Source organism: Magnolia sinica, chromosome 17, assembly GCF_029962835.1.
Source record: "Magnolia sinica isolate HGM2019 chromosome 17, MsV1, whole genome shotgun sequence".
NCBI lineage: Eukaryota > Viridiplantae > Streptophyta > Magnoliopsida > Magnoliales > Magnoliaceae > Magnolia > Magnolia sinica.
Window position 1 is genome coordinate 55,182,801 of NC_080589.1, and position 27,788 is coordinate 55,210,588.

General features: G+C 40.0%; 1 protein-coding gene across 2 annotated transcripts; it reads right to left on the reverse strand.

Annotated features, from left to right (window-relative positions):
* Positions 1 to 1,653: 1,653 nt before the first annotated feature.
* Positions 1,654 to 27,163, reverse strand: LOC131230799 (ABC transporter F family member 1). Of its 2 annotated transcripts, none has more exons than XM_058226787.1 (6): positions 27,019 to 27,163; positions 26,473 to 26,699; positions 7,381 to 7,454; positions 7,044 to 7,254; positions 6,718 to 6,952; positions 1,654 to 2,924 (listed from the first exon to the last, which is right to left on the reverse strand). In XM_058226787.1, the coding sequence occupies exons 2-6, from the start codon at positions 26,689 to 26,691 to the stop codon at positions 1,867 to 1,869; spliced, it is 1,797 nt and encodes a 598-aa protein (XP_058082770.1). In that variant the 5' UTR covers positions 26,692 to 26,699; positions 27,019 to 27,163; the 3' UTR covers positions 1,654 to 1,866. The 2 variants fall into 2 exon arrangements, with proteins under 2 accessions (XP_058082770.1, XP_058082771.1); XM_058226788.1 differs by lacking the exon at positions 27,019 to 27,163 and adding an exon at positions 26,858 to 26,876.
* Positions 27,164 to 27,788: the final 625 nt, after the last annotated feature.

The following is a 27,788-nucleotide window of genomic DNA, read 5'->3' on the forward strand; positions in this document are numbered from 1 at the left end:
TTTATAGAAAAAGCCTTTTCTGCAGCTCTGCTTGTGGAGCCAACTGTGATTTGGGAATGGAATCAACTGTCCATAAGAAAATGGAACACCCCAAAAATTAGGTCCATCCCGCGAACACCATCGCATGATCACCACATGAATTTGGAATTTTGGGTTGATTTCCATTGTTTTTCATGGAGTGTTCCACCTGTTGAATGCACAAAACCGATGATTGAGGTATCCCGTCATCATAATGGGGTGGTATACACATCATAATGGACTCCACATACAATTGAATAACATTTAAAACCTAAGTGTTATTAGTTCCACATATAACATGACTAACTTTTAGCATATTTGGACCCATAAATAGATTTGTATTTTGAAAACTAAAAACGTAACCTTCGTCCACCATTAAAATTTCCTCTATAAACAGCTATGATTTTAACTACAAAAAACCAAGATTCTTTCATGTCACCTCTCTCCTTTGCGTGTTAGCCAGCCCGTCCCACCACCGTTATTACAAGGGAGCCATGTAACAAAAGAGGTTTGGAGCCCATCATGATGACTTCATGAATCTACTTCGCATATCTACCAAGCAGCCTCGCTTCATACTATGACTTCGTCTCCAAAAATTAGGCAGATCTAGAACTCGAGTTGGAAACATTCCTCTGTGTTGTTAGCCACACCGTCTCTTCTTTTTCTTTTTTATTTTATCTCCCCTAATCTTTCTCAACAGGTGTTGAGTTTGCTATAACCCTTCTGATAATAACTTTTGCATACATGTTAATAAAGCTTTAAACGCAGGTGAACAAGTGTTGCAAGAATATGCTTTTTGTACAACCTTTTATAGAGTATCCAGCCTGTTGCTTTCCAGCCAAAACTGGAATTCCAAACTTGTGATTGAACGGGTTGATCAGACAAGTTCTGCACCACAGCTCCGACTTCATACACAAAACATGCCAGATTGAGAACTTGCCATCAGACAAGTAAGGCACCACAGCTTCATACACAAAACAAGCCAGATTGAGAATTTGCCATCGACTATAGGCCCATGTGAAAGCTACCCATTGATGGAAGCAAGATGGCAATTTTTCTTTGGACATGCGTTTGGATTTTCATGATATTTGGTGCAACCAAACTCAGCCTTGGTTCCTAAAAATGATTTTTAGGCTTGCCATGGCTTACAATTTCTATAACCAAACAATCTTAACAAATCCAATTGCTGATTCGTCAAATATCTGATTCAGACAATTTCTTGATTTTCTTAAAAATCCATGGCCAGGTTCTTTATCAGTTATGATTGTTAAATCAGAACAATTTCGAGCACTGATCAAGGCCCAGTGGGGCAACCCAAGTTGATTGAGAGAGACATCACGTTTTTATCACATCTGCAGTAAAGATGGACATGGCATTTTTTATGAGAGCTTTCCTAATTATCAGACAGAAAACAATCCAGTGGATGATATATCACATAAGCCTTCTTCCTATAGATGACAAACTCTTTTAATCATTCGACCCCAATGAGTGGGCCAACAAAATTTTCAATTGTCTATAAAAATAAGAATTCATCCCACCAAAAGAGTGAACCCAAGTAAAGCTGAATGAGATAGAAAATAGCATAAGCTCAATCATACACCACACATCAAAAGAAATGGTGTTATATCGTCATCATCAAAGAAATAATAGCAGAATCATTAAAATGAAAAGCCTCATACACCTATCAGCTGATAATCGGGTCACTGTAGATCATACGTCCAGTCTCGAAATAATACCACTATGAATCTCCGCGTAACAATATCAGATGTTATATGGAAATTGGAATAGCATTACTATAAGCATACCTATATAATTGATAAAAGTATACTATATTCTCGAAGCCATACCTCAATCCGATAACCCGGCCTTGTTCTTCAGATGTTGCTTGAAGTCCATGATGTCGCCTTCCCATCGCGTCACGGCCTGATTCTCACACACCCATATCTCCTGGGCCACCTGGTTGATGAGCCTGAAATCATGGCTGACGAGGACCAACCCCCCGTCCCACTCATTCAGTGCCTCCGCCAGCGAGTCGATGGTCTCTATGTCAAGATGGTTTGTCGGCTCATCAAGCAACAGCATGTGGGGCTGCCTCCATGCCAACCAAGCAAAGATAACCCTACTCCTTTGGCCATCTGACAGGTTTTTCATGGGCATCACCTGTGCCTTGCCCGTCAGCCCAAACCGCCCAATTGCAGCCCTCATCTTCTCCTCCTCATTTCCCGGATATTCCCTCAACATGTACAGGAGTGCAGACATATCCACGTCAAGCTTCTCTGCCAGATGCTGATGGAACTGAGCAATCCTCAGATGGTTGTGCCGCCGGACCATGCCATCCAGTGGGACTAGCTCACCAGTCATCAGCTTCAGCAGGGTGCTCTTCCCAGCCCCATTGGGCCCCACCAGCGCTATCCTCGAGTCCAAGTCTACCCCAAAGTCCAGGTTCCTGTAGATGAGGTTTTCAGGCGTGTAACCAAAGGTGACTTCCACAAACTGAAGTACTGGAGGCGGAAGCTTTCCCACGTCAGTGAAGCGGAAGACCAGAACCTTGTCCCTGACCACCTTCTCTGTGAGCCCTCCACGCTCCATCTTTGCTAGCGTCTTCTCCTTGCTCTGAGCCTGGCGGGCCAGCTTAGCAGACCCATGCCCAAACCGGGCGATATATTCCTTCATCGATGAGATCTGTTCCTGCTCCCATTTGTACTGCTTCATCTGGTTTTCTTCCAGGTCAGTTCGGGTCTGCACATACTGGTCATAGTTACCAGTGTAGAGCTTAAGCTTCTTATTCTGCATGTGGATGATGTTCGTGCAGACACCATTCAGAAAGTCCTGAGAGTGGGACACAACAACCAGGATGCGATCAAAGTTCTTCAACGTCTCCTCCAACCAGACGCATGCTTCCAAATCTGTTGGCAAGCAGTTGAAGAATAAGATATTAAGATGAACTAAATAGCTACAACAAGAAAGAAGAAGAAGAACGACTTCAACTCACAGTTGATACCTAAAATAAGTGATGTGTAACTCTCCCTAGAAACTCATATTCCCTAATGAGACAAATAATCTTCAAGTCAAATCCTCTAACTTGCTTCCATAATGAAACGGCAACATTTTTCAAGGCATTTTCCCCTTCACCCACAAAATGGTCCTCATAAGTTCTGCCAAACCAAAACATACAAATACCTCTAGCACATTATAGGCATCTGAGTTGTGCATCAGGTTGGCCCCTCAGTGCCGTCCTGACTCAGAAAAATAAGTCCGATGAGCTTATATCATGGGCCACATACCTATATTGAATGGAAATGTTGGCAATTTGTTAAGGTCATCATTTATTTTCATCTGTGTGGCCCGCCTGATGATCTGCCTTGACTTGGTTTTGGATCGAGTCATCTAAATGGTGGGTGCCACTGATGCACAGATCTCGGATGTCCTAGGCACGTGCGAGATCGCACAAGTGGTTGCTGGTGGCGCATGTAGCATAGCAAAGCTCAGCATGCATATTAACTCCAGTCGAATGAAAGAGTCGCACCCCATTTTCCAGGTCCTTGTTTGAACAAAATAAATTTCAAACACAGAGTGGCAAGGTCAACCAGTTAAAAGAACCTCTAAACCACAAAAAAGTTAAATGTACACTTAAACAACAGTAACCGAGGAGAATTTTCATCATTTCAAGAAGCAGATCCTAGTTGAAAATGGTACTTGGAGCCAGAGAATCTCTGGCAGGTAAAACATACATCACCTGCGTCTAACAAAAAACTCTCTTTTTCCATGGGTCAATTTTTGATAGGTAAGCTGGATTTATGGAGGGCCTAAACACAGCTAGATTTATGAAGGGATGCTTTAGAATATAAAGGATTTAAAAATAGTCGGACTAAAACAGAGTAGTAATACAGTACAATTTTAGTAACAAACTATGGAAGTGAAAATGAAGAATCAAGTAAGATTGCTGACTAAGAAGTTTCCCAAAATGATTTCGTGGGTCAATAATTCATGAGGGTGGAGAGATCGATAAGGATGTTGCCCATAGAATTCAAGCTGGGCAGAAGAAACGGAGAGGAGATGTGCCTCTAGAGTTCATGTGTTTGTCACATACCACTCAAATTGAAAGGGAAATTTTATGGTTATATCTATAAGACCAGCCATGCTTTATGGGACAGAATGTTAGGCAGTTGCAGAACATGTTCATAGGATGTGTAGCTAAAAGGAGGATGTTGATAAGAATGAGTAGCAAGACAGGGATAGTATTAGAAATGAGTGCATTCGGGGGAACTTAAGAGTAGCACCAATAGGTAATAGGACGAGGGAAAGTAGACTTAAATGGTTTGGTCATGTGCAATGAAGACCAAGAACCATGCCGGTTAGGCATGAGTTGGTACAAGTTGAAGCCTCTAAAAAAGCAAGGGGAAGGTCCAAAAAGATGTAAATGGAGGTAGTAAGAAAAGACTTGATAACCTATGGTCTAACTAAGGGGGCGTTTGGATGGTAAGTTACTTTACATAAGCTACTTAAGCCTCAAATAGCTTATCTTGGCTTTTACTAATTCAGCAAATAAGTATGTTGAGTATGTTAAACAACATACTTATCAATCAACAAGTACAAAAGTATGTTTGGCTTCCAACATCACATAAGTACTCATCCCTCAAGTTCAAGTTTGTTCGGTTCACCCTTAATATCCACCGCCCATCATGCGGCCCAACCTTAGCCCCATCTTCAATGTGAACCATCTATCGTGTGGGGCCCACCTTCAATGTGGACCATCCCCACCTTGCGAGGCCCACCTTGGATGTGGACCATCATCACACGGGCCCACCTTTGATGCGGACTATCCATCATGCAAGGCACAACTTTGAAGAAGATCGTCCATCAAGCGGGTCTCACCTTGGATGTGGCCCATCACCAATGTTATTATCCATCACATGGGGCCCACCTTTAATATCAGCCACCCATCATGTGGAGTCTACCTTTGATGTGGACTGTCCATCATGTGGGCCATCGATCATGTGGGGCCCACCTTCGATGTGGGCCATTCATTATTGACACCTTTGATTTTGATAGTCCATTATGCATGCCCTGCCATCTAAATAAATTGCCCATCATGTGGAGCCCAGGTTTGATGTGGACCGCCCATCATGTGGGCCCCGCCATCGATTTGGGTTGTCCATCATGCGAGGCCTGCCTTTGTTGTGGCCAATTCTTCATTAGGGGCCAACCTTTGATGTGGACCGTCCATTATATGGAGCCCACCTTGATGTAGGTCATCCATCATATGGGGCCCACCATCAAGGTGGGCCCCACCTTCAATGTTATCGTCCATCATGTGGGGCCGCCTTCAATATACACCGCCCTTCATGTGGAGCCCACCTTTGATAAGGTATTCCGTATCGGTAACAGTGACCATAACGGTCACTTGCATTACCAATACAGGTATCAGCTGTAACAGCCGATACGGAGGCGTAACGATTGTTACGACCCCTATAACCATTGAAAATTTTCTTTTGCCTGAAAATTTCTGAAAAATATATAAAAAAAAAAAATCCAGAATAATGTAAATATTTCAAATATGCGTTCATTTTTTGTTTTTAACATGTTTATGGTAGTTTAACAATCTACTCTTCAGTCAGAGTGTTGTATCGAGCTGTCTAGTGAATTTGTGAACATGATTATATGTCTCTCATGTTTACACATCACAATCAAGGATTAGAACTAGAAATCATTAAAAAATGCATAAATACTATTTCAATTTTTTTTTTTTTTAAAAAGGCCCTCCATTCGCTCAAATCACTTCAATCTACGTTTTAATCTTAAAAATTGTAATAATAGTCAAAATCTGTTTTAAAATTATCTAGGAAAGTTTTAGGAATGAGAAAAGTGAAATAATGAAGAGAAAAATGAATTTAAATAGGAAAAAAATAGTAGTTTTTTCTTTTTCGTTACCCCTGTAACGGTCGTTATGCCCCGTAAGTCCGTAACGACCTTTACAACCACCGTAACAGCCGATACAATCCCAAAAAAGCCAACTGCCCCATTTCAACCCCATATCGCGTAACAGTAATGGCCGTTACCTATACATATCGGCCTTTATGGGCGTATCGTAACGGATACGGAACACCTTGATCATGTGGACCCCACCCTCAATCTGGGCCATCCATCATGCGGGGCCCACTTTGGATGTGGGACATTCATCATTAAGGGTTCTCCTTTGATGTGGGTCATCTATAGTGTGGGGGCCACCTTTGATGTGGATTGTCCATCGTGTGAGCCCCACCTCTATAAGTGGTTTAGTACACAAAAGTTTAGCATCTACAGTTTATCACTAAGTGCCATCAAACCAAGTACTAGGCACATGGATTAAAAAAATATCCAATACCAAGTCGATTTGTTAGACTAGATTTGATTTCCGAAACCATTCTGCCCCCGAAAAATCACTTGTAGTCCCACCAAGTCAGACCAATTACAAGTTTCTAAGTGAGTTGGACCTAGTCACACTGGTTTCAGTGCTGGAGAGTTGCACTGATGAACTGAATTCTAACTCCTTGATGGTTGAGTGAGCGTAGAGAAAACAGGAATTAGCATGGCATAAATAAAGACTTACATAGGAGTGAATTTTGGTAAACCCAATATTAGCAGATAATATAAAGCTTTTAACTGAGAGCAAGTTCAATAGTTGAAAACCCGTGAGTTAGATTGGGGATTAAACATTACCGAGATGATTTGTAGGTTCATCAAGTAAAAGTATGGTAGGGTTCATAAATAGAGCCCTCGCTAGTGCAATCCTCATACGCCAGCCACCAGAAAAATCTCGAGTTTTCTTTCCTTGCATTTTCTTGTCGAAACCAAGACCAAACAATATCTCAGCAGCACGCTTCTCAGCAGTTGCAGCGTCCAAGGCTTCCAAGCGCTCATAAAGGCGTTCTAGGGCTTCTCCACCACCACCATCCTGAAATCACATACAATATCTCAAACCCACATCAAGAACATCTAAATCCTCAGCTCTGAAACATTAAAATTATAATTCTACACTAACATACCTCTGCTGCCAAAGCTTCAGCTTCTTTCTCCAATTTCAGCCTCTCCTCATCACAGCTAATGACAGCCTCAAGTGAAGACATGTCAGAAGCTTCAATTTCCCGGGTAAGGTGATAGATATCCATGTGATCGGGAATGGGAAGCTCTCTGCAACCTATTGCTGCAAGGAGAGTGGACTTCCCACATCCATTTAGACCAAGTAAACCATAACGCCTGAAGACATATGGCATCCAATAAAGGATTTTCATAAGAAGAACTTATATAAAGTCATGTAATTATCTTTCCAAAAAAATATATATGTAGTCATGTAATTGAACTGCAAACTTCACATCCACAGACCTGCCATAATTGAGTTCCAACTCAGAATCTACTATGAGGTCATGACCATGGAAGGTCACTGATAAAGACTCAATCTGCAGCAGAAAAAATATCTAGTTAGCAACTTAGCATCAGTAAAAGGAATCTTAAAAAGCTGTCCCATGGAACAAAGGGCAGTAATAAGCCAGGTTGGTCAAGTTAGCATCAATCTAAGTCGTAAGTCAGAATAGCTACTAAATGGGCATCAAACTCAGGCACAGGCCTTATTACCCATCAAGCCTTCTATTACAAGACCATGCCCGCCCATTTACATCATAAATGGACCTGTTCTTGGGAACACTTGGGTGGGCCTTAATAGAAAGTACTACAAAACCTAAGCCCAGGCCCAATGTTTATTAATTGTCGACTGAAAAACCCTTACCCAACCTGTAGGATGAAGGCCAAATCCTGACCTGAATAAGGCCCGGACTCAGAACCTGATGAACCAGCCTGCCCCATTGCCACCATGCACGATTATGAACAATCAGCATGGAGGCTTTTGATAGATGATACAGAGCTATGACCTGATAATTGGGCAAACTATCAATCTGTAAAACGGTTATGTAATGACTATTACGGTCGTTATGTAAAGGTAAAAGTGGTCACCGTTCCGCGTTACAGGGTCGTAACGGCTATCAAAAAAGAATAGCCCATAGAAACCCATTATGGGGCTGATACAGGATTTTTTTCAAAAAAAAAAAAACCATAACAGCCCATATCATAATGGTAACAGTGGTGGCCCATCATTACCGTTACAGAATACCATGCACACTATGAAAACTTTAATTTCACATGACACAGAGCACAAAGTAGGCAGGTAGCAACTTCAAAAGAGGTAAGTCTTTATGCTGTGTGGTTCCCAGGAATGAATTCCCTAATTTTTGTGTAACCTGTGGAAACTTAAATTGGCTTTAATGATTCCAGGCAAAGTCTAAACTTTGTTTAGTTGACACAAAGGGTGCACGGTGTGCCGTAAAGGCCGTTACAAGGCCGTAAAGACCATTATGTAAAGGTAAGGTGGTAACCATTACACGTTAAGGGTCATAAAGACCGTTATGGCCCTCATAAAGGCTGTAAAGGCCCCCTAACAGTCCATTACGTGGTGGATACAGGTTTTTCGGATTTTTTTAAATAAAAAAACATGAAATCATGATGGCCATTATGGCCCCCATAATGGCCGTTGCACCCCGTATCGTAAAGGTAACGGTGGTGGCCGTTACGGCCACCGTTACTGTTACGGAATACCTTGTTAGGGTATTCTTGAGAAGGTCAAAATTTTGTTCGGTACATGTGATCTTCCCTAGGGAATGTATAAAAATTAGTTCCATTCAAACTGTGGTTTTCTCCTTGGGTGCCATTTGGATTGGAACCCTGAAATGCATGGAAATGAAATCAATTTCCATAGATGAGATGTCTTCAGAAAAAAGGGGGAGAAATTGATCGTCTATGGTTTCCCTCAAAAAAAAAAAAATAAATAAATAAAATTCACAAGTGCTAAATCAAATAGGTTATCGTGGTTCCTTTTCCTCATATGTGAGGTTTGGATTTCCATATCAAATTTTGGTTTCCAACAATCCCAGGGAACTTCATTATATTTTGTGAACCTGTGTGTATATGTATTAAGTTTAACAGGCTCTAAATTCTTAGTAGTGAGCATATAGCAAAACTGGCAAAACTGACAAATGCTTTGTATTGCTTGAACATGCTAATTGAAGATGATATCATGTTAGTGCTTCCCTACTTAAATAGTAACGATTCTCTAATCTCTATATTCTATTGAATGTAGGTCCAGAGACAGCGAGAGAGAGGAAAGGAAGGGGAGGGATGGAGAGACAGAGACAGACACACACAGAGAGAGAGAGAGAGAGAGAGGAGTGGGCAAGATCTGTTAACAGAAGCAGACATAACTTGCTGAGCTACAGTCGGACTTCCATCATCTTAAGTCCCATTTGAAAGCTAATTAATAGGCTTTCAAACGATAGACAGACTTTTCTTTTTTTCTTTTTATTTATTTATTTTTTAATTATGATGGATGGAAAATTTTCAATTGTCTCATTCCAACCTTTTCTTGAATCTAACAATCGTCTAATATCTGCAAAGTGTCCCATAAAATAAAAAGTGGCCAACAAATAAGTGACGAGAACACTAAAGGCAACTTCTTCAACAAGTCATGGTTAGCAACTAAATATATAATAAACCTACGGATTTGTGGACGCACAATTTGCATGCATCAAAGTGTGGGGTCCACTAACTAATCAACTGTCTAATATCTGCAAAGTGTCCCATAAAATAAAAAGTGGCCAACAAATAAGTGACGAGAACACTAAAGGAAACTTCTTCAACAAGTCATGGTTAGCAACTAAATATATAATAAACCTATGGATTTGTGGACGCACAATTTGCATGCATCAAAGTGTGGGGTCCACTAACTAATCAACCACTCATGTCGGGCCCACAGATTGATCAGACAATTATTAGGCCCACAAAACTATTCAGGCAGATTGTGGATCTACATCTCTAATTGAAGAGATCATGGAGCCTACTCTCAAGCTCTCGTTGGGCCCACTCTACATTTATTTACCTGCTTTTTATCAGAATCCACATATCTAGCTGAACCTAATTAGCTTGAGACGATGCAATGATAGTGATTATGAGAATTAGAGCATATTTATATTTCCCATATTTAAGATGAACAAAAAAATAAAAATAGACGATGATTTATAAACCAATGAAAAGCTAGTAGACGGAAATGACTAGGTGGGATGGGAACCCTAGAGTCCATGTGTAGCCAACAACTATGATCTTGCCTTACTCTTCTTCTTTTCTTTTTTTTTTGAAAGATTGCAACTGCTGTTAAAGAGTGAAAGACAAGACCCAACACGACAAGCAAAAAACAAGAGGGGCTAAAGCCTCGAGGAGCCAAACTGAAACGATTGAGTCCCTCCACAAACGGCCACCTCGATACCACTCATAGGCCTACAATGGCGAATAGCTGAAGCTAGAAACGGGATATTATAGAGAGAGAGAGAGAGAGAGAGACTCCTAAAAGGGTCCAAGGAATACCTTCCACTTGCTCAATGAATCTCATTGTAGACTTCCTGGAGTAGGAGATAGATCTGAATGGTCTCACCTAGAAGTATTTGCCAAGGATTGCTCAATTGAGCTATTAAAAGAAATCCTTGGACCTTTCCTACAACAGGGACATGGATCTTTGGAAATTTGACTTTGAACTTTTGAGGGGTTTACTCGAATGATTATTCTCCTTATCACAGCATGAAATGTCTTCGTACCCATAATATTCCTCACCAAGAATAAACCCCAAGCTCTCGATAACCTTCGTTTCAGCTCAAGATTATGGCTCTTCCAGTTCCACTCACGAAAGAGCAAGCTTTTGATATATTTCCCACATTGGTCTCAGGAACATGCATGTGGCTTTCTTCCCTGAAGAGATCAATTCAAACACTCATCCCTCATGTTTGCTCTTTCTTGCTTATTTAGCACTCCTTTTCTCAAAATTCTAGAAATGCCTTCTCAAAATCTTTAGTTGTGTTTGACCCTATACCTCCTCGTTTCCCCATTGTATTATTGGGATTCACAAACCCGTTAATGTCAATATACAGTCTCACAACTTCTGCAAGATATTTACGAGTTGTCAAGATAAAATAACTTCCTCGTGTTTTAAAATTTGAGAAGACTGATAATTTCTTTTTGCCACGCCCACCCCATCTGTCACCAATGTTCACAATATTGGTGTCATTACTTGTATCAATAACCAGGGATATGGAAACATGTATCGGTATCGTCAATATTATTGCCAGTAGTCAGATGAATATCATTGTCTAAGGGAAACATTTCAGAAACGTTGGGGGAAAAGGTGGAATTTTTAAGTGAAACATCAGGAGATGTCAAGGGCCTATTTGGATACCACCAAATAAGTTACTTTATGTTAAGTCACTAAGTTACTTTTTTCACTTAAGTTACTTTGGAAAGCAGCATTGTAAAAGTAGTTGATGTGCTGAAAGCTACTTATCTCAGCAAGTGTTTTTTTTTTTTTTTAGCTCCCTCCCTCCATGTCAAAGAGGGCTTCTCACAGTCCATAACAAAGGAGGCCCCACACGGACTGTCCATGTCAAAGGTGGGGCCCACACAATGGACAGTCCACATCAAAGGTGGGGCCCACATGATGGATAACCCCATATTAATGTGGGCCCACATAATGGATGGTCCACATCAAAGGTTAGCCCTAATGATAAATAGCCCACATCCAAAGCAAGCCGGTATGATGGACGACCCACTTCAAAGGTAGGGCCTACATGATGGATGGTCCACATCAAAGGTGGGGCCTACATGATGGACAATCCACATCAAAGGTGGGCTCCACATGATGGGTAGTGGACATTGAAGAGGAGCCCCACAAGATGGATGGCCCACATCAAGGTGGGCCCCACGTGACGGACAGTCCGCATCAAAATTCCGCCCTTAATGATGAATGGGCTACATCCAAGGCGAGCCTCGCATGATGGGCAACCCCCATTGAAAGTGGGGCCCACAAGATGGACGGTCCACATCAAAGGTGGGCTTCACGAGATGGGCAATTGATAATGAAGGTGGGCCCCACATGATGGACATCCACATCAAAGGTCAGCCCTAATGATGAGTAGCCCACATCGAAGGTGGGGGCCCACATGATGGACGGTCCACAGGATGAGCAGTGGACATTGAAGGTGAGCCCCACATGATGGACAATAACATAGATGGTGGGCCCCACATGATGGATGAGCAACATCCAAGGAGGAGTTAAGCATGTGATGCCCACTCCCTTATAACATGGGGATGTGCGCCCCTTCTCCACCCAAACCCACACACACACACCAACCCCTATCATGGGAGTCTGAATGACGTGGAATTTAACAATCTTCTAATTCTTCTTTCCCTTCTCCAGGGGATCTAACCAACTCAAGGTCTTCATGACTCCTTGGTTTGGAGACATAGCAAGACTGAGGCTTTCTCAGTCAAGTCTTGTTACTTTGTGCTTATATGAGATGACCAAAGAGGAGAAGATTGTCACATGGCGAAGATCCGATTCCATGGAGCTCCTACGAAAGTTGTGGCCTTTGCATGGCTCGCCGGAAGAAACCAAATTTTGATCATTGATAATCTACAAAAAAGGGGGGATGTGCCTCCCTAATGCTTGCCCCCTTCGCCTAAATGCAGAGGAGATTGTTGACCACTTGTTCATGCACTACCCCTTCTCCACCATTGCTTGTTCGGGTATCCTTCAACTAATAGAAGTGTCACCTAGGTGATGCCTTCTTCAATTGAATCTCTCTATCGATCTTTGCACGTAGGAGGGGTAAGATGAATGAGATAGGGAAGATGGAATGCGATGCTAGCCTCTTTGAGTTCAGTCTGGTTAGAAAGCAATGATAGATGCTTTCGGGATGTTAAATCATTTCTTGAGGATGTCTGTAAAAGGGTGGTTTTGTTGATAAGGGAGTGGATTCCCCAATTGTATAGCTTTTTCTCTTTTATTTTTGTTTTGCTTTCTGTTTCTATAGTTTTTTTTCTCTTTTGTTCTCTTTTCAGCTTTTTTGCCCTAATAACATTTCCATCTTTTAAAAAATACCACTAAGGCATGGACTCGAACCCTAACTGGTGCAATTCTTGGTCTCCATTTCACATGGCCAAGCCATCTAGGTCTACTTTCCTTCATCTTTACCTATCAATGCTACTCCTCAGTTCTCTCGAATGCATTCATTGTTTAATTTTGTACTTCCACATCTTCATTCGTTTCTAATTATAACTCTATTAAGCTCCTTTGATCTCCAACAAAATCCCTACCAGCTTGTTGAGAAATGAGTATTAAAAATAACACTTCTTATTAATCATTATCCCACCCACTAATGATTCCATCATCATTTTGTCGCTAGATGTAAAATGGACAAGGTTGTTTGCATATAGTAGATATACACTAAGCTATCTTATCTGTGTATCCAACAGAAACTCCACTAGCTTGTCAAGGAAATGACCAGTAATATCTGAACATTGTGCCCTTCAAAAGAAGAAGAAGAAGAAAGAAAGAGGAAAAAAAAAAAAAAAAACAAATCTGAACATTGTGCCTTTCTCATTTGTCTTTCACATGGCCAAACCATCCAAGTCTACTTTCCTTCATCGTATTGCTTATTGGTGCTACTCCTAAGTTCGTTCAAATGCATCTATTTCTAATTTTTGTACTTCCTCGCCTTGCCACTCATCAATTTTAACATCTTTGTTCATTTCTAGTTGTAACTCTATCAAGCTCCTTCGATCTCCCAAAATCTCCACCGGCTTGTTGAGAAATGATCAATAATATCGTATTCAAAATAACTCTTTCTATTAATGGCTTACCCCACTAATGATTTCATCATCGTTCTATAGTTGGATGTACATGGCCTAGGATGTTTGCATATTTTAGATATACACTAAGCCATCTTATCTGTATCCCTAGCTTGTCAAGGAAATGACTAGTAATATCTGAACATTGTGCCCTTCAACAACAACAACAACAACAACAACAACAACAAAAAAAAAACACCAAACAATCTGCTTTTTCTCTAATTAGAGTTAGACCATGTTGCTTGTCTTTGACATGGCTAAACCATCTAAGTCTACTTTCCTTCATCTTATTACCTATTGATGCCAATGTTGTCAAATCGCATATGCAATCATGTGCGATCGCATATGCGACTGCATATTTATAAAAAAAAATCAAAATCAAAAAAATAATATATATATATATATATATATATATATATATATAAAATAGGGAAATTTTCAAAAAAAGAAATGTAAAAAAATATAAGAAACTAAGGGAACTTTTCTAAGTTAATAAATAACTAATTTTACATATTTAAAATACATTTAAGAGAGAAAAAATGAATTAAACATCAAGTCATCAACATTCAACAATATAGTTAACAAGAAGTAACAACAAAATCAACAAGCTATTTATTTATTATGTAGAAAATCAACAAGCTATCTTCCTTGAAACTTAAAAGTGCTTGAATCTTGATCTTCCAACTTCCAAGAGAGAGGCAATGTAGGAGAGATTAAAAAGAAAGAGATTTCAAATGGAGGAGATTTGGAAGCCTGACTGGTGCAAATGGAGGAGATTTGGAAGTAGGAAATACAAGAGAGAGAGAGAGAGAGAGATTAAGACCAGTTGTAATTAAGAAATGTAAGAGAAGAAGAGAGTAAGAGAGTTTTGGAGTGAGAATATTGCAAATGGAGGAGATTTGGAAGCCTTTTTATAGGCAAAATGTTGCTTTTTTGCAAAAAAAAAAAAAAAAATAGAAATAAAAAATTTAATGTGCCATGGCCAATATGCGATCGCATACATCACATACGCAATCACATATTTTCGCATATGCCACATGCGATCGCATATGTGCCATGATCGCATATGCGATTTGCATATGGATATGCGCATATGTGGTCACATATGCACATATGCAGTCGCACATGACAACACTGATTGATGTCACTCCTAAGTTCCCTAAAATGCATCCATTTCTAATCGTGTACTTCCTTGTTTTGCCGGTCATCAATTTTAACATCTTCATTCATTCCTAATTATAACTCTATCAAGCTCCTTCAATCTCCAACAGTCTCCACCGGCTAATTAAGAAATGATCAATAACATCATTATTCAAAATAACACTTTGTATTAATCTTTGGCCTAGGTTGTTTGCATATTTTAGACGTACCTTTTTTTAAAAGATAACAAACCCCCCCCCCCCCCCCAATAATAAAAAATAAAAAAATCTCCCATTCCTAAATGCTCGCCAATGAGCACAATAGCCAAATGTCTTTCATTTCCTTTGCAACCCTTCATCCCGTGCCAACCCAAAAGATAGGAGCCGATAAAGCTCAGAAAGTCCCAATAGCCATTGAACTAGCTCGGAAAGTCCCAATAGCCGTTGAACTTGCATAAAAAATAACTCCATAAATTGCTAGAAAACAGGAAATGAAGAAAGAGGTGATCAACCAACTCCATAAATTGCTAGCCATGCACATTAAGCATACATTTGGGAGCACCAACCACCGTTTCTGGAGATTATCTTATCTGTGTATCCAACAAAATCTCCACTAGCTTGTCAAGCAAATGACCAGCAATATCTGAACATTGTGCCTTAAATAAAATTAAAATTAAAATTAAAATTTAAAAAAAAAAAAAAAAATAGAACACTGCTTTTTCTCTAATTAGGAGCTAGACTAATAAGCATCTCTTGAACAGCAACTTCAAAAAGTTTCCAAAAAGCTCCCAATAAGCCAACAAAAAACATAAATCAGAACATTGTGCTTTTTTCTCTGCATCCCTTGGACAGCAACTTCCAAAAGTTTCCAAGAAGCTACCAATAAGCATCTCTTGGACAGCAATTTCCAAAAAGTATTTTGTATTTGTTATCATTCATCAACACTATTTTACGTATCACAACATAAGTCAATCACACAACCAAACATAGCCTTAGGAAGCATATCACACAACCAAACACAGCTTTAGGGAGGATATGTAAGAATTCTATAAGGTGGGCCTTATTGATCAACTGTTTGGATTGCCCTATGGGTTGGATAGTGTGATCGGGAGTACCAGTGGACCCCACTCAGTTGTGATTCATCTAAAATCATGCAAGGAGTGGTGCGCTACAACTGTGCCACACACAGTGTTCTAGTTGAACTAGGATTACCAAATTCGTGTGGAGCCTTAGGGAGAGGAGTTTTGATGGGTTTCAAACTCCTCGATCCTCTAAACTATATAAACAAAGTTTGTTCCCAAGCCTAGATATAACTGAAGCTTCTATTCCCATCACGTTGCTTCTCTAAGGGTGTAAGGTGTGGAAGACTACGGCATCAAGCCTACAGCGATGGCGTCCCAATCAGGTACGCCATGTATCTAGGTTATTTGATCTCCATACTCAATGCATGGATAGCATGGTCCTCTGCAATTCCACATACAGTTTATAGTTGGTATCAAAGCCTTATGTGCATTGGCTATGGAGGATCGATACAGATTATCAAATCTATTCAGCAATTTTGGGGCCAAATCTAGAAAATTCATTCATGGGCATCCCAATCAGATATGGACCATTGATCTTATTTCAAATCAGAATTCATCGTGCTATTAGATCACGAGAGATGGGCTCTACTGATGTCGGAATCCATTACTGGCAGCAACAACCATCAGATCTCTGTTTAGGAGGCCAAATAGAAGCCAAATTGCAAGGGAATTAACCCTTTCACGGATTTCCTTCGTCGGAGTTATGATCGGCTGCCTTGATAGTGCTATTACCACCATCTTTGTTCTAGCATCCAGTGGTGGTGGTGGTTTCGGCCACCATCATCGTTGGTGTGAAGGTCTCAGGGGTTTTGCTAAACCCATTCAGATTTTAAAAATAAAAAGGGGGAATGAAGTTAATACCTACAACCCTAGTTTCTCTTCCTTTCGTTCTTGTCCAGCATGGCTGTAGTGGCATGGGCTACCATTGACACTGCAATCAAGTTCTGATACAGAGGAAGATGGTGATCATCAGGAAAGAGCTTTCCACATAACACCCCATTCGGAAAAACCTAATTCCATCGCCCATGGATGTTTGATTGCGGCGGCAGCAGTGGACCCATCTTCATCTTCCACCCTACCAATTCCAGCAACACTGGCGCACGGTAATCGTGCCTCTTCTTCCATCTCTGTTGATAGCCGAATTCTATGGTTGACATAATGCGGGTGTCTTCCAATGGCCATTGTCGTGAACGTTGTTGTTTCGAAGGAAAAAGTCGCCATTAACGGCTTGTGATTCCAGCAAGAACCCACTTCCAGACATAGGTCAGTGGAGGTGGCGACGAAAGCAATGGTTAGAGTTAGGGTTTTGTCGACCCTTTCCCTTTCTTTTGTGTTTCGAGAATAGGCAAGGACTCTCTTCTTTTTTCCTTTTTTTAAGTGCTTTACTCATGGTTAAGGTAGGTGCTATCCTTTTGAACCCCTGCGGACCATTAGGCCTGACCAAATAAATGGGGTGGGCCTTGCTTGTCATTTGACCTAGCTCGGGTGTGCCAATAGTAATTCCAGTGCCAAACATTCTTTACCCATTGATTGGTCGTTAGATCTAATCCATCTTATGTGGGCATCCCATCTGCACCGTTACTAAATGGATGATTACGAATCTAGAATACGCTGATGGACTCTAGGTAATAGACCTTGATCGTCCATCTTGTGAATAATATATTTCAATTTGAAATGCTCATGGATGTTGTACAGATCATTTGATTAGACTTCTAATTAGGCCTAGTTAAAGGGCCATTACCCATCAAGTGAAACCTAGCCCCTTGTTTCAATCTAAGGATTTCCCGTCTCATAATCCATTGAGGGCAGTATTATATTCACAATCCTAAGTCTAAAATAGTGGGATTGGATCTGGAGTGTTAGCCACCACAATGACCTCAATCAGTGAAGATTTCCACCAATCTGAACTTATGATATTAGGATTGAGTTAGAGGATTGCATTTATGTTCACGTTTCATGCGGACGGTGACAAAAACACAGACGATCACCATTTAGTAGGGACATGAACAGGGTGGATTAAATGGTGCTAGTGATGTAAAGCTAAAAGACTCATCCTACTCGCAAGTGTTGAGTTTCTCAAATTGGCATCGCTTAGCTTCATATGCATGAGAGTCACTTGCATGTTATGATTGCCTCCCACAGGAGGAGTGATGATGATGTGACCAATTCTCGCCAGGATTGAATGGTTGACCCCATCTTCATCCTGGGTAGTTCAATTGAAGGCCCCAATCAATTGAATTGATAAATTTTGCCTGATATTCAGTTTTCTTCATGAATGGTTTTAAGTAAACAATCTGCTAATGTGAGTATATTTTGTAATCAGTTACAATTCCAACCCAAACACATTGTGTTCCTGCCTTAACTGGATCGAATTATGTTCAATGGAAAGAGTCTATAAAAATTGTCCTGGGTTGCTTGCACTTAAACCTTGCCTTGGATAAACAAGAACCTCCAAGACCATATGAAAATGCTACTGAGGCAGAGGTTAATCGTTACAAGGCATAGTCCAGATCCAATAGTACGTGTCGCAAAATCATAAAGCACTCTATTTTTTAGACAATGAGGGGTGACATGCCTAATGTAGATAAGGCCAGTGTTGTCATGTGCGACCACATATGCGTATATGCAATCAAATATGCACATATCCATATGCAAATCGCATATGTGATCATGGCACATGTGTGATCACGTGGCATATGCAAAAATATGCGATCACATATGCAACGTATGTGATCGCATACAGCATATGCGATCACATATTGGCCATGGCACATTAATTTTATTTTATTTTTTTGCAAAAAAAAAAAAAAAAAAAAAACATTTTTCCTGTAAAAAGGCTTCCGAATATCCTACATTTGCAATATTCTCACTCCAAAACTCTCTTACTCTCTTCTTCTCTGACATTTCTTAATTGCAAGTGGTCTCTCTCTATCTTATATTTCCTAATTCCAAGTGATCTCTCTCTCTCTCTCTCTCTCACCCCCCCCCCCCCCCCCCTACATTGCCTCTCTCTTGGAAGATGGAAGATCAAGATTCAAGCACTTTTAAGTTTCAAGGAAGATAGCTCGTTGATTTTCTACAATAATAAATAAATAGCTTGTTAATTTTGTTGTGACTTCTTGCTAACTATATTGTTGAATGTTGATGATTTGATGTTTAATTCATTGTTTAATTGATTTTTTCTCTCAAATGTATTTTAAATATGTAAAATTAGTTATCTATTAACTTAGAAAATTTCCCCTTAGTTTCTTTTTTCAACATTTTTTTTGAAATTTTCCTTATATATATATATATATATATATATATATATATATATATATATAGAGAGAGAGAGAGAGAGAGAGAGAGAGAGTAATGGTCTCCTGCGAACCATCCCGCATGATACCTTGGTGTGGTCCAATTCCCACCGCAAGAGATCCTTGTGCGGGCGCGGATTGGCTAGCTGCTACTGAATTTGTGGCCCCACTATGATATACATTTTGTATCCATGTCGTCCATCCATATGGAGAGATCATTTTAGGATGAAATCCAAAGAATGAGTGACATCCAAAGCTTCAGTGGACCCCACTACAGAAAACAGTGGGGAGAGTAACGCCGCAGTTAAAAACTTCCAAAGGTCATAAAAAGTTTTCGATCAAGATTATATTTATATTTTCCCTTTTTTAAAAATGGATGAACGGAGTGGATGAAACACATACATCATGGTGGGCCCATAGAGCACGGACCACCAGCCACGCCAATCTGTGCGGGAAATCAGATTGCCTACTGAGTTACTCAATAGGCTCTTATCGTACCGAGTAAACAAAGTTGGGCCACTTTTGAATGTATGTGGTCTAATCTAGACCGTCCATCCATTTTTCCATCTAATTTAAGGGGTTGAGCCCAAAATTGATACATATCCAAAGATCAATTGGATCATACCACCGGAAACAGTGGGGATAATGATTTCCACCGTTGAAACCTTTCTAGGCCCCACAGTGACGTTTATTTTTCATCCAACCTATTCATAAGATCATACAAACATGGATGAAGGGAAAAACCAAATATAAGCTTGATCAAAAACTCATGTGGCCCTCCAAGTATTTTTCAACGGTAGACATTCAATTCAACTGTTTCCTATGGTGTAGTCCATTTGAACATTGGATATACCTCATTTTTTGGTTCAAGTATTCAAATTATCTGTTAAAATGTATGAACGGAGTGGATAAAATAAATAAACCATGGTGGACCTCACGGAGTTTACTCAGTACGCTAAGTGCAGTGAGTTACTCACCACGCAATCCGCTTCCTAGCACCGGACCTCACTCTACGGAAGTGACGTCACCAAGTTTTGTGGACCCCACTATGATGTATGTCTTGTATCCGCAACATCCATCCATTTTGAGATATTATTTTAAGCCATGAGCCAGAGAATGAGGCAGATCCAAAGCTTTAGTGGACCCCACCACAAAAAACAGAGGGAAGATTGATGCCCACCGTTGAAATCTTTCTAAGGCCCACCATGATGTTTTTTTCAAAATCCAACATGTTCAAAAGTTAACAAAGACATTAAAGATGGGAAAATATAAATATAGGTTTGACCGAAAACTTCTTGTGGCCTTTAGAAGTTTTTAATGGTGACGTCACTCTCCCTGCTGTTTTCTGTAGTGGGGTCCACTGGAGCTTTGTATGTCACTCATTCTTCGGATTTCACCCTAAAATGATCTCTTCAGATGGATGGACGGTGTGGATACAAAACATATATCATGGTGGGGCCACAAATCCAGAAGCAGCTAGCCAATCCGCACCCGCGCGAGGGTCTCTTATGGTGGGAATTGGACTGCACCACGGTATAATGCGGGAGGGTTCGCTGTAGACCATTACTCTCTCTCTCTCTCTCTCTCTCTCTCTCTCTCTTTGTGTGTATATATATATATATATATATATATATATATATATATATATATATATATATATATATCGCATATGCGATTGTGCGATTGCATATGCACATAGGCATATGCGATCGCACATGATCGCATATGCGATTCGACAAAATTGGACAAGGCCAAAGTTTTCTTGACCGAAATGGAAAACTGATTCAAGAAATCGAATAAGGCTGAAGTAGGTTTCTTACTGAATAAATTAACATGCTCATCCTATGATGGAAAAGAAAACATTCGTAAATACATCCTAGAGCAGATCAAAGTGGTTTCTAAAATCCGCTCTTCAAGCCTAGAAAGTAAAGATAACCAATTGGTTCACTTGGACATGAACAACTTACTTCTTCAATACAATACGTTCCTAATAAACTATAATACTCTAAAGGATAAATGGGCATTGGACGAACTAATTTCTCAGTGTATCCAAGAGGATAAAAGGATCAAGACACTAAGCAAGGCACAAAATATTAATCTAGTAACCTCAAGACATAGACATGGACATAATGGGAAGAGAAAAAGGAAACAATGTTCTAATAAAGGATCCTCAGGTCCTCCGGCTGCAAATCATGAAAATTAACCTGAGAATGGATCGAGCAACAAGCGGGTTAAAAACAATAATTGCTTCTTTTATAAGAAGTCGAGCCATCAGAAGAAAAACTACATAAAGTACAAGCAATAGCTCGTAAAGGGTAATGATTCTATCTTGGTCTATTTTAAATACAATCTAACTAATGTGTTGGTAGATTCTTGGTGGATAGATTCGGGAACAACAATTCATATATTTACTTCTATGCAGAACTTGCTACAGAGCGGGCCACCAACTAATGCGGAACGCTCACTATACGTAGGCAATGGCGTTAAAGTTGACGTGGAGGCAATCGAAGTCTGTAGCCATAGGATAAGGTCAGGTCATGTATTGGATCTAGTACATACATTTTGTATGCATTCTATAAGGCGTAATTTAATTTCTATTTTTCGTTTGGATAAATTAGGTTATTCTTTTTAATTTAAGAATAAAAGATTGAGTATTTACTTTGATTCAATTATTGTCGGCACTAGCTCTACGGCAAACAACATATACCAACTAAACTTGAATGCCTTTCACGTCTACAATGTAAATGCCCTACATGAAAATAAAGTAGGATCTAAGCAAAGATTAGACTATGAAAATTCCTCCATGTTGTGGCATAAGCGATTATGCCATATTTCTCGTGAGAGATTGGATAGGCAGGTGCGAGAAGGGATTCTTCATTCTTTAGTCTTCTCCGACTATAAAACATATGTTGATTGTATTAAGGGTAGACAGACCAGAACCAGAAAGAACGGTATAACAAGGAGTGTAAGACTCTTGGATGTGATACACACGGACATTTGTGGGTCATTCCCTATAACATCCTGCAGAGTGTACAAATAGTTTATCACCTTTATAGACAACTACTCTTGTTTTTGGTACATTTATCTTATTAGTAAAAAATCAGATGCCTTGAGTGCTTTTAAAATCTATAAGGCCAAAGTTGAAAATTAACTCGATAGCAAGATTAAGGTCATCAGATCTGACCGTGATGTTGAATATTATGGCAAATATGACGAATCGGGTCACAATTCAAGACCCTTTGCTAGATACTTACAAGATTGTGGTATTGTCACCTGGTACACCATGCCTGGGACTCTAAAGCAAAATGGTGTGGCTGAAAAACATGATCACACCCTTATGGATATGGTGTGTAGCATGATAAGCAATTCGACATTGCCAGAATCTCTATGGGGTAATGCGATGAAAATTACAGTTTATATCCTTAACAGGGTTCCCAGCAAGGCTGTAAATAAAACCCATTTTGAGTTGTAGAATTGGAGAAAGCTAAGTCTCTAATATCTACATGTTTGGGAATGTGTTGCTGAGGCCAAAGTTTATAACTCGCGTGAATAAAAGCTCGATCCTAAAACCATAAGTTGTTTCTTTATAAGATACCCGGAAAGGTCAAAAGGTTATCGATTATACTGTCATTCCCACTCAATCAGGATTATTGAGGCTGGGAATGCCAGATTCATTGAGGACACTGAAAATAATGAGAGCACAAACATTAGGGATTTTGTATTCGAAGAAGAAAGGACTGTGACTTCCATCACAGTCATTCCGAATCACGTTGGTATGAATCATACAGTTGAGTCTGTAGTCACTGCAGATCACTACGATGAACATCTTCTACAACCCACTGATGAAGGAAATCAAAATCACACTCAAGAGGGTGAGCCATTGAGAAGATCTGAAAGAGAATGGAAACCTGCGATTCCAGATGATTACATTATATATCTGTAGGAGCACGATTTTAACATGAGTGGAAAAGGATCCTGAATCCTTTAACAAGCCAAACAAAGTGTTAACCATTTTCATTGAATTGATGCCATGAAGGATTAGTTGAAAATCCATGAAGGTCAACAAAGTATGTGATCTTGTCGAGTTACCCCAAGGAATAAAGCCGATTGGTTGTAAATAGGTATTTAAAACCAAACGAAACTCCAAGGGTAATGTCGAAAGATATATAGCTAGACTTATTGCCAAGGGTTTTAACCAATGTGAAAGCATTGATTTGAATGAGACTTTCTCACTAGTATCTAAGAAAAACTCATTGAAGATAATGATGGCTCTTGTGACTCATATGGATTTGGAGCTACATCAGATGGATGTAAAGACCGCGTTTCTCATAATCTCAATGGGGATCTAAACATAAACGTATATATGTTGCAACCTAAAGGCTTTGCAGCCAATAGCTCAAAACATATGGTTTATAAACTAAAGAAATCCATCTATGGGTTGAAACAGGCATCACGACAGTGGTACCTAAAGTTCCATGAAGTGATTTCCTCATATGGTTTTGTAGAAAACACTGCAAATGAATATATCTACGTTAAAATCAGTGGGAGTAAGTTCGTCATATTGGTTTGAATGTTGATGATATCTTGTTGTCTAGCAGTGACACAAGAATGTTGAGCGATACCAAGAAATTCATATCTCAAAGGTTTGGGATGAAGGATCTTAGTGACGCCTCCTATGCTATCGGCATTGAGATACGTCGTGACAGATTACGCGAACTGCTTAGCCTGTCACAGATAGCCTATATTGATAGGGTACTCGAAAGGTATGGCATACAAAACTATGCTCATGAGCAATCACCCATTATATAGGGAGATAAATTCAGCCAGTTCCAGTGTCCTAAGAATGAGTTGGAAAAGAATCGGATGAAGAATTTTCCGTACGCGTCAGTAATAGGTAGTATCATATATATTCAAGTCTTTACACGACCGGATATTTCCTTTACAATTAGAATATTGGGCAGGTATCTATCTAATCTAGGAATGCAGCATTGGATAGCTGCAAAGGTGTTGTGCTACATGCAAAGAACAAAGGACTTCGGACTCACATACTAAAGGTCTGATCATTTAGAGATGGTGGGATACTCAGATGCAGATTATGATGGCTACGTTGATACAAAGAAGTCCACCTCAGGCTAAACTTCATGATGGTTGGTGGGGTTGTCTTGGAAAAGCACGAAACAGTCAACCACAGCCTTATCCAGTATGGAAGTTGAGTTCATAGCTTGTCATGAAGCAACAAATCAAGCATTGTGGTTACATCGTTTCTTCTCAGGTTTGCAAGTATTGAGCATATCTCGAAACCATTGAGAATCTTTTGCAATAATTCAGCTGTGGTTTTCTTCTCTAATAACAACAAGCATTTATCAAGGTCGAGGCATATCGATATCAAATATCTTGTTGTGAAAGAAGGAGTTCAAAATCATCTAGTGTCTGTAGAGTTCATCGGCGCTAAGCATATGATTGCAGATCCGCTCACTAAAGGACTCCCTATCAGGCCATTTCAGGAGTATATAACATCCATGGGAGTCATTGATCCCACAGATGTATTCAGTTAGTGGGAGTTGAGCGTGTCTTATTTTTATAGACGTTGAAGAGATCTCATTTAATAAAGTTTTAATGATTCTGATATAAAGTTAATTTGTCTCTCTATATATGTGCAATTTGTTCAGGACCTCTTAAGGATAGACACATATTATCACACTACATGTGTAATCCTTATACTACACTTCCTAGTTTTTTATATATGTCGTTAAGACTAGAAGTATTTGTGACCATACTTAGTTTTACTTCGCCAAGATTAAATGTTGTGATGGCTACCACGATCTGATACCACATATCATCATGCTACATGTGTAATCATTATACCACACTTCCTAGTTTCTAATATATGTCGTTAAGACTAAAAGTACTTGTGACCGCACTTGGTCTTACTTCGTCATTTGGATGTTTTCTTCAAAATCAAAACGTGCTTTCAAAGATTAATCATTGACATTGATCAATGTGGCCCAAGTAGGAGAATGTAAGAATTCTATAATGTGGGCCTTATTGATCAACGGTTTGGATTGCCCTAAGGGTTGGATAGTGTGATCAGGAGTACCAATGGACTCCACTTAGTTGTGATTCATCTAAAATCGTGTAAGGGGTGGTGCGCTACAACTGTGTCACACACATAGTGTTATTAGAACTGGGATTATCAAATTCGTGTCGAGTCTTAAGGGTCGTTTGGATGCCTGTAAAGTCCTTAAGTTGTAAAGGGATTACAGGTAATCTGATTACAGTGGCTATTTGGATGCATGTATTTGCCTATTAAGGCATTACAGGCTGTAAACATATTACAGCTTTTAGCTGTAATCTAAAACCTGGTAAAAAGCTATGTTTCAGATTGTAGGTAAAGTCTTTACATATTACAACACAATGGTTAATATACACATGATATGTGGGGCCCACCGTAATACATCCAATTTATCCATTATGTACTTCCCTTGATGCTCTCCTTTGGCCCTAAAAAAAAACAGTTCGTCCAACTATCAAATGGACCACACGAGGGAAGGGTGGAACATCCACCATTAAAAACTTCTAGATTGCATTTGGGGCCCACTGTGATGGGTGGAAGACATCCAATCCGTTTAGTGTGTGCATGCTTTAATGCTCTCTTAGGCACTAAGAAAAAATCAAGTCTTTTTTATATGATTTGCAGATTTTGGTTCATTGCCCAAGCTCTCTAGTATGAATACCAACTTTATTCATTGTAACCACTTTACAGGCTAGCCAAACACGCAATCTATTTAGCACTTAAAAGCCAAACGGAATAGCATGTAAACTGATTACACCTGAAACTCTTTTCAGGTGTAATGTGTTTACAACTAAAAAAATTACAGGAGTCCTTAGGGAGAGAAGTTTCGGTGGGTTTCAAACTCCTCAATCCTCTAAGCTATATAAACAGAGCTGGGTCCACTACGGCATGAAGCCTACAGCGATAGCATCCCAATCAGGTACACCATGTATCTAGTTTATTTGATCTCCATACTCGATGCACAGCACGGTCCTTTGCAATTCCACATACAGTTTACAGGATATTATATCCTCTACATGATTCTCATTACAAATCTTCAACTATCATCAGTTCATCTAATACCCGGAGTAATATCCAGGAAATTGGGATGCCTGTGTCAAGCAACTTACATGGATATCTCTCGACAGAGGATGCGAGGCGAGAACACCGGTGCATGTTCGATCCGATATCTGAAGAGCATTGACCCCATTTGACAGCTTCTCGACCCCATTCTGTGAATCAGAAGCTGCTGACTTCGATGACGCTGCAGCAGCAGATTTCCCTCCCCTCTTCGCAGCAGCCGCTGCCTTCTTCGCAGCCGCCTTCTTCTTGCTTGCGTCCGACACCATGGTGCTCTCTGCAACAACACAACAAACGCATAGATCTATCAAACCCTGCCAACAACTAAAGGGTGTGGGTAGATCAGGGCCGCTCATCCAGTGGGCCATAACATGGATGGACCACAGATCAAAAAACAAAAACGATCAAGCATCCTAGCCATCCGATCATTGAAACCTTTAAATGGACGGTAACAAACGAGAAAAGTTAACGATCGAAACCAGCTGGAAGAAAGTGGGTAGAGTGATGGCTTTGATTTTCCAATTAGTGCCCTTTTTTAACTGTGGCCGATCGAAGGTACGGCCCACCAGATGGACGGTGCAGAGAGAGAGACGTACGCGGGTTTGGAGAGTGAGAATCCGGCGACTTCAACAGATGGAGAAGGATTTCTTACAGGACGAGCTAGGGTTTCGGAAATTTGAAGCCCGCTTCCTTTTTTTCTCCTTTTCTTGCCCTTTCTTTGTAGAGGGTTGTGAAAAGAGAGAGAGAGGGTTCATCGTCAGGACGGGATCTCTGGTTATATAGACGTGAAGCTACGTGGTGTTCCTGGAGAAGTTATTTGATACTCTGGCAAGGTGTGATGGTTGATACTCAGGCGCTTGGAAATCAAACCAATCACCACCAAATGTCCGAAGCAACATCAGATAAGTCATCCCACCAACTTCGATGATTCGTAATTTGTTCACAGAATTAGGGCTGGTGACTGTTTTTATTTCAACCGTCCATTAAATATTCACTAATTTGCTAATTGTATAATAAAATCAATGAAAATTTCCAATTAGAAGCAATCGAAAGTGAGATTTATAAGATGGACGGTTTCATTTGAGCTTTTTACCTTCCACCGATGAATGTATTTAACGACAGAGCATCAACTCTCATGCACTGTCATAATATCGGAATTTTTCTTTTCTTCTGGTTTGGAAAATAAGGCGTTAGCACCTGCACGTGTCCAAAACCGAGATAGGGCGGCTGGTGTGAGGTTAGAATGAGGCGCGGATGAGGTGTTACCGGGTAACGGCTTAATGGGTGTTACCCTTACCGTATGGCCCACATTGATCATATATAGTATATCCATTCCGTCAACCCCTTTTTAAAGCGCATTTTATGA

Excerpts from the sequence above, each read along its gene's own strand:
- LOC131230799 (XM_058226787.1), bottom strand. The coding sequence starts at position 26,691 with ATGGTGTCGGACGCAAGCAAGAAGAAGGCGGCTGCGAAGAAGGCAGCG. Across the intron at positions 7,255-7,380 it reads TTGGAACTCAATTATGGCAG|GCGTTATGGTTTACTTGGTC; the intron begins GTCTGTGGATGT and ends ATATGTCTTCAG. Across the intron at positions 6,953-7,043 it reads CTGAAGCTTTGGCAGCAGAG|GATGGTGGTGGTGGAGAAGC; the intron begins GTATGTTAGTGT and ends ATGTGATTTCAG.